An 11,960-nucleotide genomic window follows, 5' to 3' on the forward strand; every position below is an offset into this window, starting at 1 on the left:
GCCGTGAGGGCGGAGGTTGGAGTGACGGGAGGGAAAAGGGTGTTCAAGGAGAAGCCGGCATGAGAGGCATGATGGGCCTGGGGTGCGAGGAGGATTCTGAGTGATTCAGATCAGTGGAACAGTAACAGCAGGAGCCCAGCACCCTCGTATAGTCGCTGGCAGTCACAGAGCACTGCCCCGTCTGCTTTCCCATGGACCCCCCTCACGGCCAGGTGCCATGGGTATTATTGTCCCCATTTTTACTCTATCTCACTGTATCAGGTTTCTTTGGTGGCAAGCAACAGAAGCATAATTCCACATGGTGAGCAAAACGGGTTCCCCGCCCCCCGCCTCCTTGGCTTATGTAAATGAGGAGTCCAGGCCTGGACTTCATGTACAGCTGGATCCGGGTCCTCACATGAAGCCACGGGGCTCTAGTCTGCATCGCTCCGTACTGGCCTCGTTTCCAGGCACCTTTCTGTAGTAGGTGACAGAGACGGGTACCAGCGTCCAGTGGGCACCCCCAAAGTCCCTCTCAATTAGACTTCTAGAAAATTCCCAGGACGGCTCTCACGGGCATGCCCAGGCTGCTGCCCATTCTGACCCGGTCCCTACATCCATCAGGGTGGGTGCTTTGCCGGCCCAGCCTGGGCCAGGTGCCCACCCTAGGGAGTCCCAGCCAGTTGGAGGAGTGCCTCATAAGAGGGGCAGAAAGGCCAGGCAGACAGAGCAGCAGCTCCCCATCACCCCCAGGGCCTGTGTGTCATTTGTGTAGAACTGAGGCATGTTGGCCGAGGGGACCCTTGGATCTGGGTGAAGGAATTTGTGCTTTATCCTGCAGGCAAGGCAGAGCTGCTGGGGAGGGACAGGGCAGAGCGATGCAGGGCCTTGTGCTGGGCTGGGGCCCAGGTGTGGACACGCTAGTGAGGCGCAGGTCTGGCTCCATCTCCTGTGGTGGGAGGCCCAGTCCTCCAAGTGTGGTAACAGGACTGCTGCTGGGCGTGGGGCCGGGTCAATGTGCTTCAAAGCAGCTTTATGAGGGGTTTTCCCCAACATTATCCTTAAAAACAACAACAACCCACATATTTTTATCGATTTCATGGAGAGGAAGGGGTTGGAAGAGAGAAATAGAAACATCGATGAGAGAGAAACATCCATCAGGTGCCTCCTGCACGCCCCCTACTGGGGATCGAGTCTGAAACCTGGGCATGTGTCCTGACCAGGAATTGAACCAGCTACCTCCTGGTGCATGGGCCGGCGCTCAACCACTGAGTTACACTGCCGGGCTATCGTATTTTAATAACAACGTTATTCATTTTAACGTGTGTTGGGAAAATTGCACGACTATGGAGATGATTGCTTAGGATGAGGTTGGAATTAATTTTGTAAGTAATTTCATTTATAGAAAACATTAAATAAACAAATGATCTGCAAATATGGCCACCATTTTGGAAGTGAGACAATTGGGGAGCTCTTGGTTAGGCCCTTCTGAAATTCCTTCATTTCTGAAGCTCTAAATTCTGTATTAATCTGGGCTCTTTATTGTTGAGTGTTTGGGTGTCAGGGGCATGCAAATCACTCTGAATTTGCACAAGAATCCTGGAAGTGGGCTTTACTGTTTCCTGCAAGGCTCAGAGAGGGCAAGTGACTGGCCCAGAGCCACACAGCTGGTAATCTGACCCTCTCCGTTGACTACTTGGGACTTGGAAGGGAGCTCAGAGTGAGCTCTTGATGGGGCCGGAGTAGGATCTTGGGAACCCCGGTGTATGTGTCGGGGTGTCCCGCTGTGGGCTCAGGGATGGTCTGGAAGAAGCCAGGTGTGTGACTTGCTCCCTGCGTGGATCATCCCTGTAGGCTCCAGTTCCAGCCATTCCCCTGTCCGTGGGGGAGGTCTGGGTAGGGATCCTGGCCTGGCAGGCGGGCCCACTGGCCTCTGTGGCACCTCCCCAAGCAGACACAGAACTGGGGATGCAATGGGCAAGGCTGGCACTGCCAGCCTGGTGGGTTGTTCCTCTGCCAAGGGCACCAGAGTGCACTCCTCCTGGATGGGCTTGCTGTTCTCCACCAAGGTCTCTTCTCCATCTCACCTAGACCGGGGCGCCCAGGTCCCCTTTGGTTGGCGGGGTCTGGGTTTCCAGGGCGCTGCCTCATGGGCAGCCTGGGCTTTGGATTGAGTAAAGGCTCATGGGACGAACCTTATCTTCGGGACCCAGTCGGGGTCTCCTTTGTGGGTGAATCTTAGATTCGTTGTTTAGTGAGGAGAGAATTTACAAAGCTCATGTCAACATGAGTGTCTTATGGGAGGGGTCACTCAAGATTGCTGCTCATTGAATAGCACTTTCCAAACCAGCGTCCCCTCCCCGCTCCTTCCTCCTCAGCTGCGTAAATGCCCAATTTAACCCCCCACACAGTGTAGACTGAGTGTGTGTGGGAGAACAGCGAGCCTCTCCCTCTTTGAACTCACCTGTTGCTTGTGGCTGTGTAAGGGGAACAGGAAGAAGGCGGGAGAAGTGGGAGGGGGACCCACGGGGGAGCTGTTTCCAAGGGGCAGGGATTCTTGGGGGTGTCCTTGGGCTCCTCAAAATCTTGTTTTTCTGAGACACATTTGGGAATCTGAGGCAAGTCTTCAAGGGAGGGATGGGGACCAGAAGGAGGCTGTCCAGGGTCCCCTGGTCCCCAGGCGGGGGCCCACCGTCTGCTGTGTGTCTCTTTCAGGCCCCGAGTCAGCATGCCGCGTGGCTGGGCCGCCCCTCTGCTCCTGCTGCTGCTCCAGGGAGGTGAGTAGCTGGTCTGCCTCTGCAGCGGGTGGGCAGGCGGGCGGGCCTGTGGGCTCTGGGCCAGAGTCCATGGCACGTGTCCACTCGAGGTGGACACAGGGGGAGCCGCCAGCTCTCCACGCACCAGAATTCACCCACCCAGAGCCCCTCATTAGCCAGGTTTGGGCTGGTCCAAGCAGCCCGGCCCTAACTTGGTCTTTGAGGCTCACTGGGGCCCTGGGAGACCGCACCCTGCATTCCCATGGCCCTGCCGTGGCAGGGCGTCAAACTCCCTCCTCCCCCCTGTGAGGAAGTCCTGCCTCTGTTCCCACCTCATCTCCTAGGGGAAGTTCTCCAACCATCACCAGGCTGCCCTCAGGCACTGTTGCTCCCAGTGAGGAAGAGGGGGTGAGGACCAAAGCTGCAGCTGGTGGGGGGTACCGGGGGGAATGTCAGACACGGAGCTGGGGAAGGCCAGGAGTTAGACACGGGGCATGGCCAGGGCTGAGATCCAGGAGGCCTTCCCAGAGGAGGGGCGATGCAGTGCCCAGGCTCTAGTGGAGCTGGATGGGGGCAGGGGGCCCTTCAGCCACTCACTGACCATCAGCATTTCTCTCTGGTTTTTACTTGAAGATCCAGAGCCCCGAACAGCTCCTTCAGCAGACAGGTGTCAGGCTCCTGTCCTAAGCAAGGCCCCCTCTGCCCTGGCTCTCACAGCCTTCGGGGTACCCGCCACAGCACCGCCCCTATGGGCACCGGTAGCGAGCCCCGCTATGCATGGTGCCGCGCGCCATCTCAGCCCGTGCTCCTGACAGCCCCCCAGGCCCATGCCGAGGGCCCCCAGTTCTCAGTTGAGAACACTGGCCCCGAGAGGGTCAGGGACAGGTCACGGCCACACGACAGGCGGCGGCAGCCCTGGGTCAGGCCACGGGTGTGCTGATTCCCGTGGTCACCTGCTTGGCTGCTTTCCTCGAGCAGGGGCTGCACCTGTGACAGACAGCACATGTCACCTCCACGCCCTCCAGGGACCAGGTCCCCAACAGGTAGTGGCGCGAGTGGCCTGGGGCACGTGTCCACGCTTTGGTGACCGCAGACCAGGGACAGCCCCGAGGCTCTCTGCCCAGGTGGCCGGGTTTTCGCTCCCTCTGGCCCCTGATGTTGCCTCCATCCAAAGCAGTGCCCATTCTCCCCAAGTGCCCGGGGCAGGCTGCCTCCTCCCCGAGGGGAGCCTAGAGCGGGAGTCATTTCCCAGCCCCGGCCGCGGGAGGCCTCTGAGGCTGCGCCCAGGGAGTGTCCTGTCCACGGCATTGCCTGCCCGTGTGTGGAGGGCGGACGCCCGGACTTTCCAGAGCGGCGCTCCGGGCTCCGTGCCCAGCTTCTGACCCGGGTCCCCATGAGCCACGGGAAAGTAAGGAAAGGCCATTGAAGATGAAGCTACTTGAACAGGGGATCACACTTCTGGTAAATGGTGGGGGGGAGGGGGGAGAGCAGCACTGGCACTTGATCTGATAAAACAAAACTAAAACTTACTACGTTTATTTTGTTAAATACGGAACAAAATGTAGATTATGACCCACTGAGTGAATTCTGTCTCGTTAGGAGTGTCTTGTCCCCGTCGCTGGCCTTGAAACTTTGGGGGCTCAGACACGGAATCTCAGACCAGGGGACAGGGCCTTCTTGCCTCAGTCCCACATCTTGGTGGCCCCTGACTCGCCGTATTCATCCTGGCCCTGGGACCCGCCTCCACTCATCCTCCCGCCCTGGACGGGCTGAGGGAGCGGGGAGCTCTGCAGCCCCCTCCCAACCCTTACAAGGCCTCTCCCTCCCTCGCCCTGCAGCCTGGGGATGCTCAGACCTTGTCTGCTACACCGATTACTTGCGGACGGTCACCTGCTTCCTGGAGACGTGGACCCCCCACCCCAGCATGCTCACCCTCACCTGGTAAGTGGCTGGGCCTCACCGGCCCTAAGAGTGCTCCTCAGGGGAGCACGTTCCCAGGACAGGACCACAGGAGACCGTGAGCTGAGTTGGACCTACTGTGTGCCAGATGGGTAGTTGAGCAATAAAGACAAGAGCTGTGCTTCCTGGGGGCTCACTCAGCAACTTCACCCACAGCAGTTGGTTTCGCCCCAAGAAAGCCTGTGTGATGGGAGTCACTGTGCCCATCCTGCAGACGAGCACCCAGGGCTCACGCGACTTGTGCAGAGAATGACTGAGAGGCGTAGGGCCGCTCTGTCCAGCTCCAAGGCCGTTCTCTGTCACTCACGTAGGCCTGACTATGGCTTTGAGACGCCGAGGTGACCGGACTCCCACACGATGTTTTTGAGCACTTAGTTCATGCCAGGCAGCCCGCCATGTGCTTCACATGAGTGACCACCTCCGGCCCTCACAATTATGACTCTCATTTTACAAGTGAGGGCACTGAGGTTCAGAGAGGTTATGCAACTTGCCCGAGGTCACACAGCCAGCGAATGGCGGACCTGGTTTCAAACACAGGCAGCCTGACTCCAAACTCCACGGGTCCTTGTAAGTCCATATTGTTAAAGAAAAAAATCATGCATGACACTTGTTCAAGAACGGTAGGGCGGACTTTATTAAAGACCATCGTGGCAGGCTAGGGCCATTGCACAGGGTTTTGCTGATTGGGCTCAACTAGGAACACAACAAGGAAAAGCTGGGTTTATAGCCAAGGAGCAGGGTGGTCAGTGCATGGAACCACAAGGAGGGAACCACAGGGGCCCGAGGGCTCCGGGCTCAGCCGACCTAACAGGGCTCCTGCTGAGGCAGCCCAGGGGGCCCAGACTCCACTGGGGGCTGGTGGAGGAGGAGGAGCCCACTTTGGCATTGAGGGTGGGGCTTCCAGCTGGACCGACTTAGCAGGAGTCTTGCTCAAAGTAGACGACGCAGAGACAGACACGGAAACCGGAAAGTCAGGGCCACGGTGAGGAGAGTGCAGAGGAGCCTGTGTAGCGTGTGGTCAAGGAGAGACTGGCATCACCCACTCATTCATCCATTCACACGGGCACTTTGATTAAGCTCCTGCCTGACACGTGCAGGCACTGGGGACTCATCAGAGGCCCAGCCATGCGGTCCCAGGTGTCCTGGAGCTGACACACGCAGTGGGAGTGGCTGGTGACACACACACACACACACACACATGCAGTGGGAGTGGCTGGTGAGACACACACACACACGCAGCGGGAGTGGCTGGTGAGACACACACATGCACACACATGCACACACACAGCAGGAGTGGCTGGTGACATACACACACACAAACGCAGCGGGAGTGGCTGGTGAGACACACACACATGCACACACACGCACACACATGCACACACACGCAGCGGGAGTGGCTGGTGAGACACACACGCGCACACACACATGCACACACACGCAGCAGGAGTGGCTGGTGAGACACACACGCACGCACACGCACAGCGGGAGTGGCTGGTGAGACACACACACACACACACGCACACACACGCAGCCAGCAGGATGCTTTCTGAGTACTATGATCTCTGTCAGGAACAGGAAGCTGGACCCGCTGGTAGAGAGCAGGGATGTGGGGGAGGGCCAAGGGGTCGGGGCAGCCTCTGTGGGTGAGGAGGCGGCAGCGGGTGAGCTGGGGAGGGGCCGTCCAGGCAGAGGGCACTGCATGTGCAAAGGGCTCAGGCGGGAGAGCGGGAGAGCGGGAGAGCTGAGGCATGGTGAGGACGTCAGGTGGCCGGAGGGGGCGGGGCCAGGTGGAGGGGAACAGCCGGCACAGGAGGCGGGAGGGTGGCAGGGCCGGCTCTGTGGTGTGGGCAGTGAGAAGCCACCAGGGGAGTGACGGGGAGTCTTAAAGGCCCCTGGCTGCTGTGCAAGTGGAAGAGATCGCAGGGAGGGCGGGCAAGGCGAGGACCCCACCAGGCAGCCATCAGTGTCCAGGCTGGAGGCTTGGAGAGCATTGTTCAGGAGACGTTTCTATTCCAGCTAACATTTCGCAGAGACCTGAACCCACACGTCCATACTGGCCTTGGAGGGTGGTCATGTTCCCAGCCTGAATTTGTAGGGGGAGGGGGGTGGATAGCTGGTGAACTTCTATGCATCCTTCAAAACCCATTGATTCTGCCCAGTGGGAGTTATAAAGCCAGCACATTTCCTCCGACCCCATATTAACTACCTCCCTGGAAGTTCACCAGAGCAGGACGGAGCTTCGTGTGGCTCTTGCTTCGGTGTCCGGTGGATTTTGGATGGAGGGAGAGTGGGAAGGGGGCCGGAAATGCTTAGCGCCCTTCCCATGGGACAGTGATCCAGGAGATGGAGCGGACAGGGTCAGAGTTAGAATGCATTCAGGCAAGAGTGGCCCGATTTCTGCAGCTGAGAGTTGCTGCTCTGAGTGATGGAGTGAGTCTGGTCGCTTGAAGGCGTGCTGCCCGGAGCCGGGACCAACCCCCCAGGGCTGTTCCAGGGGAGGGGAAACCTTCCCAGGGAAGGGTTGGTGGGACTAGGTGAGCTCCAGCCCCACCGCCAGCCCCTCCCGTGCACTGAGCCCCGCCGGCCACTAGCCGTGACTGGCTGCTCTGTCCTCGAAGGCAAGACCCCTACGGAGAACTGGAGGATGAGGTCACCTCCTGCAGCCTCCACCGGTCCACGCACAATGCCACTCACGCCAAGTACACGTGCCACATGGATGTGTTCCGCTTCATGGCCGACGACATTTTCAGCGTCAACATGACAGACCAGCCTGGCAACCGCTCCCAGGAGTGTGGCAGCTTTGTCCTGGCCGAGAGCCGTGAGTACTTGGAGGAGAACCCAGGCGGGGTTGGGCCCCACGCTCCCCGGGCCGGCTCCCCCGCCCCCGCAAACTGACCGTCCCACGCCCTGCCTCTCGTTGGAGGTTGGCCCTGTAGATGCGGCGTTTGCCAGGTGTGGGGTGGCAGCGGGGCCTGGCCTGAACCAGAGACAGGCAGCAGCGGGTGAAGGAGATCTGGGGCCGGGACCTGGGGCTGCCGTTCTGGTTCAGCCCGCGACCTTGCACTATAGAATGAGAGCCCTTTAACTCTGACCCCTGGGATTCTCTCCCAGTGTGAGGCAAGTGGGAGACACTGAGTCACAAGAGAAAACCTCCCCAAGTTTCCTCCCATCGTTAGCTCCAGGAGGCAGGGAGGAGGCCCAGGGACAGAGGGACCTGGCTGGTGGAAGCAGTTGTGTTTGTGGGTTCAGAGTCCGGGTGGGGCAGGGAAGGGGCCAGAGGCAGCTGTTAGTGTGATGTGAGCGCCAAGTGGGGTGTCCAGGTAGGGAGTGAGAGGCCTGTCCCCAGAGGCATGCAGAAATGAACCGCCAAGAGAATCCCGCCCTCGGGAAGGTGCAGGCCTGCGGTTTGGCAGTGTCTGCCTCCCGGGCCCCAGTGGGCGGGGAGGGGACACGCAGGTGTCTCATTCGCGCTCTGGGGTCCAGGTCTGCACCACTTTGCTGAGTGGATGTCACACCACAGAGCATGTGAGCAAACTTCACACACTCCCAGGCACACCCAGACTTTCACACGTGCACACACACACACACACCCAGACACATGGACACACACACACACACAGACTTTCACACATGCGCACACACACATACACATGGACACACTCACACACATACATGGACACACATGGACACACAGACACACACACACACGGACACACACACGGACACACACTCATAAACCCCCTCAACCCCTGGCCTAGATAGCACGGACACAGATGCCCACATTCTCATGTTTATGCACACACACACATGCACATGCCTACACACATGCACACTCACTCAGCCATTTAGATCCAGGTGTGTTGGTTTACCGAGCAGGGGTGCCCTCCTATCTCCCTGAGAGCTGGGCAGGCAGAGGAGGGCACAGGGCAGGGCTGCCCCTCCTCCTGGCATTCTTCTGGCCCCCCCTCCCCCCTCCTGCCAGGGTCTGAGGCCAGGCCTGTGCTCAGCGGAGGAGGAGGCAGTCTCCTGTCCCTGGGCAGCCTTCCCCGGCCCCTTGGTCCTCCTGGGCCCTGGGCTGCGCCAGCATCTCCAGAGCTGAGTTCCCCCGTGAATGGGTCCTTACCAGCCAGCCAGGCCCCAAGGACGCTGACAACCAGGCCCCCGCCGGCCTGGGAGGAGAGAGAAGGGCTTAGGGACTATTCCAGTTCAGAGGGGCCCGTGGCTGAGAGAGCAACCACCACAGAGCACTCAGCATAGCGTGAATGTGCGCCTTCTCGCACCTCAGGCCGCGGGGCGGAGCTGGAGGCAGCTTCAGAGCTCCTTTTGGAACACCTGGGTTTAACAGGCATTTCGTGAGGACCTACTGTGCGCCGGACTCTGTCTTCAGAGGTGCAGGCACAGCACTGACCCCGGAGAACTAACCCTCTGCCCCAAGGAGCTGAGATCCCAGAGAGGGGGTGGCCAGCAGCCCAGAGAAGGCGGGTATGGGCACAGGCCCCGCTTCCCTCTGACAGGAGCAACTTGCCACTGGCTCCCCTGACGTGCCCTCCTTCTCTACTTAGCTTGGCCCATGAACTTTCACTCCGTGTGATAGGAACCGATTCCCTTTTCCATGAGAGGGCATGAAGGCACGTACTGTGGGTGTCCTCTCAGGTTGAAGGCAGATTTGGGAGGGCCCCCGGGGCCGTGCGTGTGGTCCAGATCGCCGTGCTTACACTTTCCGGGAGGTGCCTGTGAGGTGAGGGCGGTCACACTCAGGGCCACGGCGGGTCGGACTGCTCGGCCGGTAGCTTCCCGCCACAGCAGGACACTCATTGCAGAGCAGAGTCAGCTGCCCCTCGCTGGTCAGAGTCGATGGGGCTCACTGACGCCCTCACTGACAGCAGGGCTAGAGAACCTGTGGGCGTGGCCATCAGGGAGCTTAGAAAGGCCTGGATCAGCGGCTAACTTTAACATTTGAGCGATTTCCTACAATAATCTGGGCTTTCGGGTTTTTCCTTCCTGGCCACCCTGGTCTGCACTCCTGCCCGGCCCCTGTGTGCTGGGAGGGCTCTTTATAGTTCAGTGCCCACACCTGCTTCACTGTATCTGTCACCTGCCGCCTCTGCATCTGCAGCCCCACAGCAGTCCGTTTTTCAGATGAGTAAACTGAAGCCCGGAGACAGGGGAAGCTTCACCCACCACCTGGGGCCACTCACCCTGGTCACAGAAAGGTTGGGCCACCAGGGCATGTCCAGCTGACACAAATCTCACCCATCTTATCTTTCTGGCTTTTTTCTTTAAGTCAAGCTGTCTCCTCCTTTCAACGTGACCGTGACCTTCTCGGAACATTATAACATCTCCTGGAGCTCCAATTACGACTCGTACGCGCTCAAGGGCAAACTGCAGTATGAGCTGCGGTACAGGAAGCAGGGAGACCGCTGGACGCAGGTGAGACTGCAGAGAAAGGTGGGGGAGGGGAGTGCCTGGGAGACCGGTGAGCTGGTCATTCACAGCCAAGAATGGAAATCCAGGATGGAGCCCCGCTTACATCAGTGGTTCTCAACCTTCTGGCCCTTTCATACAGTTCCTCATGTTGTGGTGACCCCCAGCCATAAAATTATTGTTGTTGCTCCTTCATAACTGTAATGTTGCTACTGTTATGAATCGTAATGTAAATATCTGATATGCAGGATGGTCTTAGGCGACCCCTGTGAAAGGGTCGTTCGACTGCCAAAGGGGTGGCGACCCACAGGTTGAGAACCGCTGCCTTACATGCTCTCATGCTGCCCTCTCCCCTTCTCCCTGGGGGTAGGAGACCCCTTAAAACTGCTTCCTTCCCGTTCCTGGTTTCTCTCTACCAGCTGCCAGAGGAAGGGGCTGGCACCTCTGCAGGTCCCGCCTCGTGTCTAGCGACCGTAGTTGTTTCAGAATTGGGGGTTTGGAACCGTCCCACTTTGCTTAGGGCGGCCGGCCACAGTTGAGGAGTTCCAGAAGCTTCCATAACCAAAAGGTCCAGGGTCAGGACATTGTTTCCAAGCTGAAGGCCCAGCAGTGTCCTCTGTCTAGGTGTCAGAGGGTTCCAGGTAGCCGCTGTTAGAAGGGCTCCAGCGTTCTCTACCCTTCAGAATGGCCCCAGTTGAAGGTTTTCATGTTTAGTCTGTCCCTGTGGAAGACTCCCGAGGTTTCCACGGCTAAGAGGCCTGTGGTTGGAGCCTTTCAAATGCCCGCTGTGGAGAATGCCCACTGTGGGGATGCCAGCTGTCTGCCCGTTAAGCACTGCCAGGAGTGGCCGTCACTGCTCCTGGGACAGCCCCAGTCCCAGCAGGAGAGTCCCCTGCTGTGGGGTCAGAGAGCCATGAACAAAGCATCGTGACCTGGGCAAGGCTGAGACGTGCCCGTGGCTCTGCGCTGCCCACACTGGAGCGGCCAGAACTCCAGCGGGGGCCTGGCTCTCGGGCAGGGAGTGCAGACCCCAGGAGATGGTTGGGGGTGGTTCAGCTGGGGGGATGGGGGTGAAGGCAGGGCCGCCCGCTCGCCCTCACAGCGCGCCCTTCCCCTGTGCTGGCAGAGTCCGGGGAGGAAGCTGATCTCAGTGGACGTCAGGAGCGTCTCCCTCCTGCCCTTGGAGTTCCACCCAGGCGCCAGCTATGAGCTGCAGGTGCGGGCGGGGCCCCAGCCCGGCTCCTCCTTCCAGGGGCCCTGGAGCGAGTGGAGCGACCCGGTCCTCTTTCGCACCCAGCCAGAAGGTAGGTGTGAAGCTGGGTGGACGCCCACTCTTGGTGCCAAGCCTTGTCCTGAGCCCCGAGACGTCCAGCATGGTGCGAGGTATCCACTCAGCTGAGCCATATCCCAGGAGCAGCCATTTGACAGCTCGGGAGCCCCTGCTTGCAGGCCCTGCGTGGGGTGCCAGGGGCCTCTCCTGCCAGGCTGTGCGTCTCCCTATCAGTTTGTGAAGTAAGCATCCTCATCCCCATTTCGTAGATGAGAAAACTGAGGCCCAGCAGATAAAGTCACTTACCCAGGGCGGCGGTGGGAGGGGGATTTGAACCCCCACCCACCTCACTTCAAGGCACCGAAGCCTTCCCAGCCCCTTCCCCGCCACCCAGACCCCTGCCCACCGCCCCACGCCACGTGCCTCTGTAGAGGTGGGTTCCATGTGACCCACTATGTGCTTCTTCCCAGAGCTCAAGGCAGGCTGGCACACGGACCTGCTCTATCTCTTCCTGGTCTTCACGCTCCCCATCCTTGTCTACTTAGGTCTGAAGATCCGCCTGCCTTGGAGGT

The 11,960-nt window shown here is 59.3% G+C and overlaps 1 protein-coding gene across 1 annotated transcript in view; it reads left to right on the plus strand.

Moving 5' to 3' along the window:
- Window positions 1–2,706: 2,706 nt before the first annotated feature.
- IL21R (interleukin 21 receptor) overlaps window positions 2,707–11,960 on the plus strand; it is a gene marked incomplete at its 3' end in the record, with an annotated part of 12,627 nt that continues 3,373 nt past the window's right edge. The window contains exons 1-6 of the mRNA XM_006756868.2: window positions 2,707–2,756; window positions 4,574–4,676; window positions 7,313–7,512; window positions 9,979–10,124; window positions 11,245–11,422; window positions 11,859–11,958. Coding sequence (XP_006756931.1) covers window positions 2,708–2,756; window positions 4,574–4,676; window positions 7,313–7,512; window positions 9,979–10,124; window positions 11,245–11,422; window positions 11,859–11,958 — 776 coding nt within the window. The remainder of the gene's footprint in view (window positions 2,757–4,573; window positions 4,677–7,312; window positions 7,513–9,978; window positions 10,125–11,244; window positions 11,423–11,858; window positions 11,959–11,960) is intronic.

This window comes from Myotis davidii, unplaced genomic scaffold, assembly GCF_000327345.1.
Source record: "Myotis davidii unplaced genomic scaffold, ASM32734v1 scaffold934, whole genome shotgun sequence".
Lineage (NCBI taxonomy): Eukaryota > Metazoa > Chordata > Mammalia > Chiroptera > Vespertilionidae > Myotis > Myotis davidii.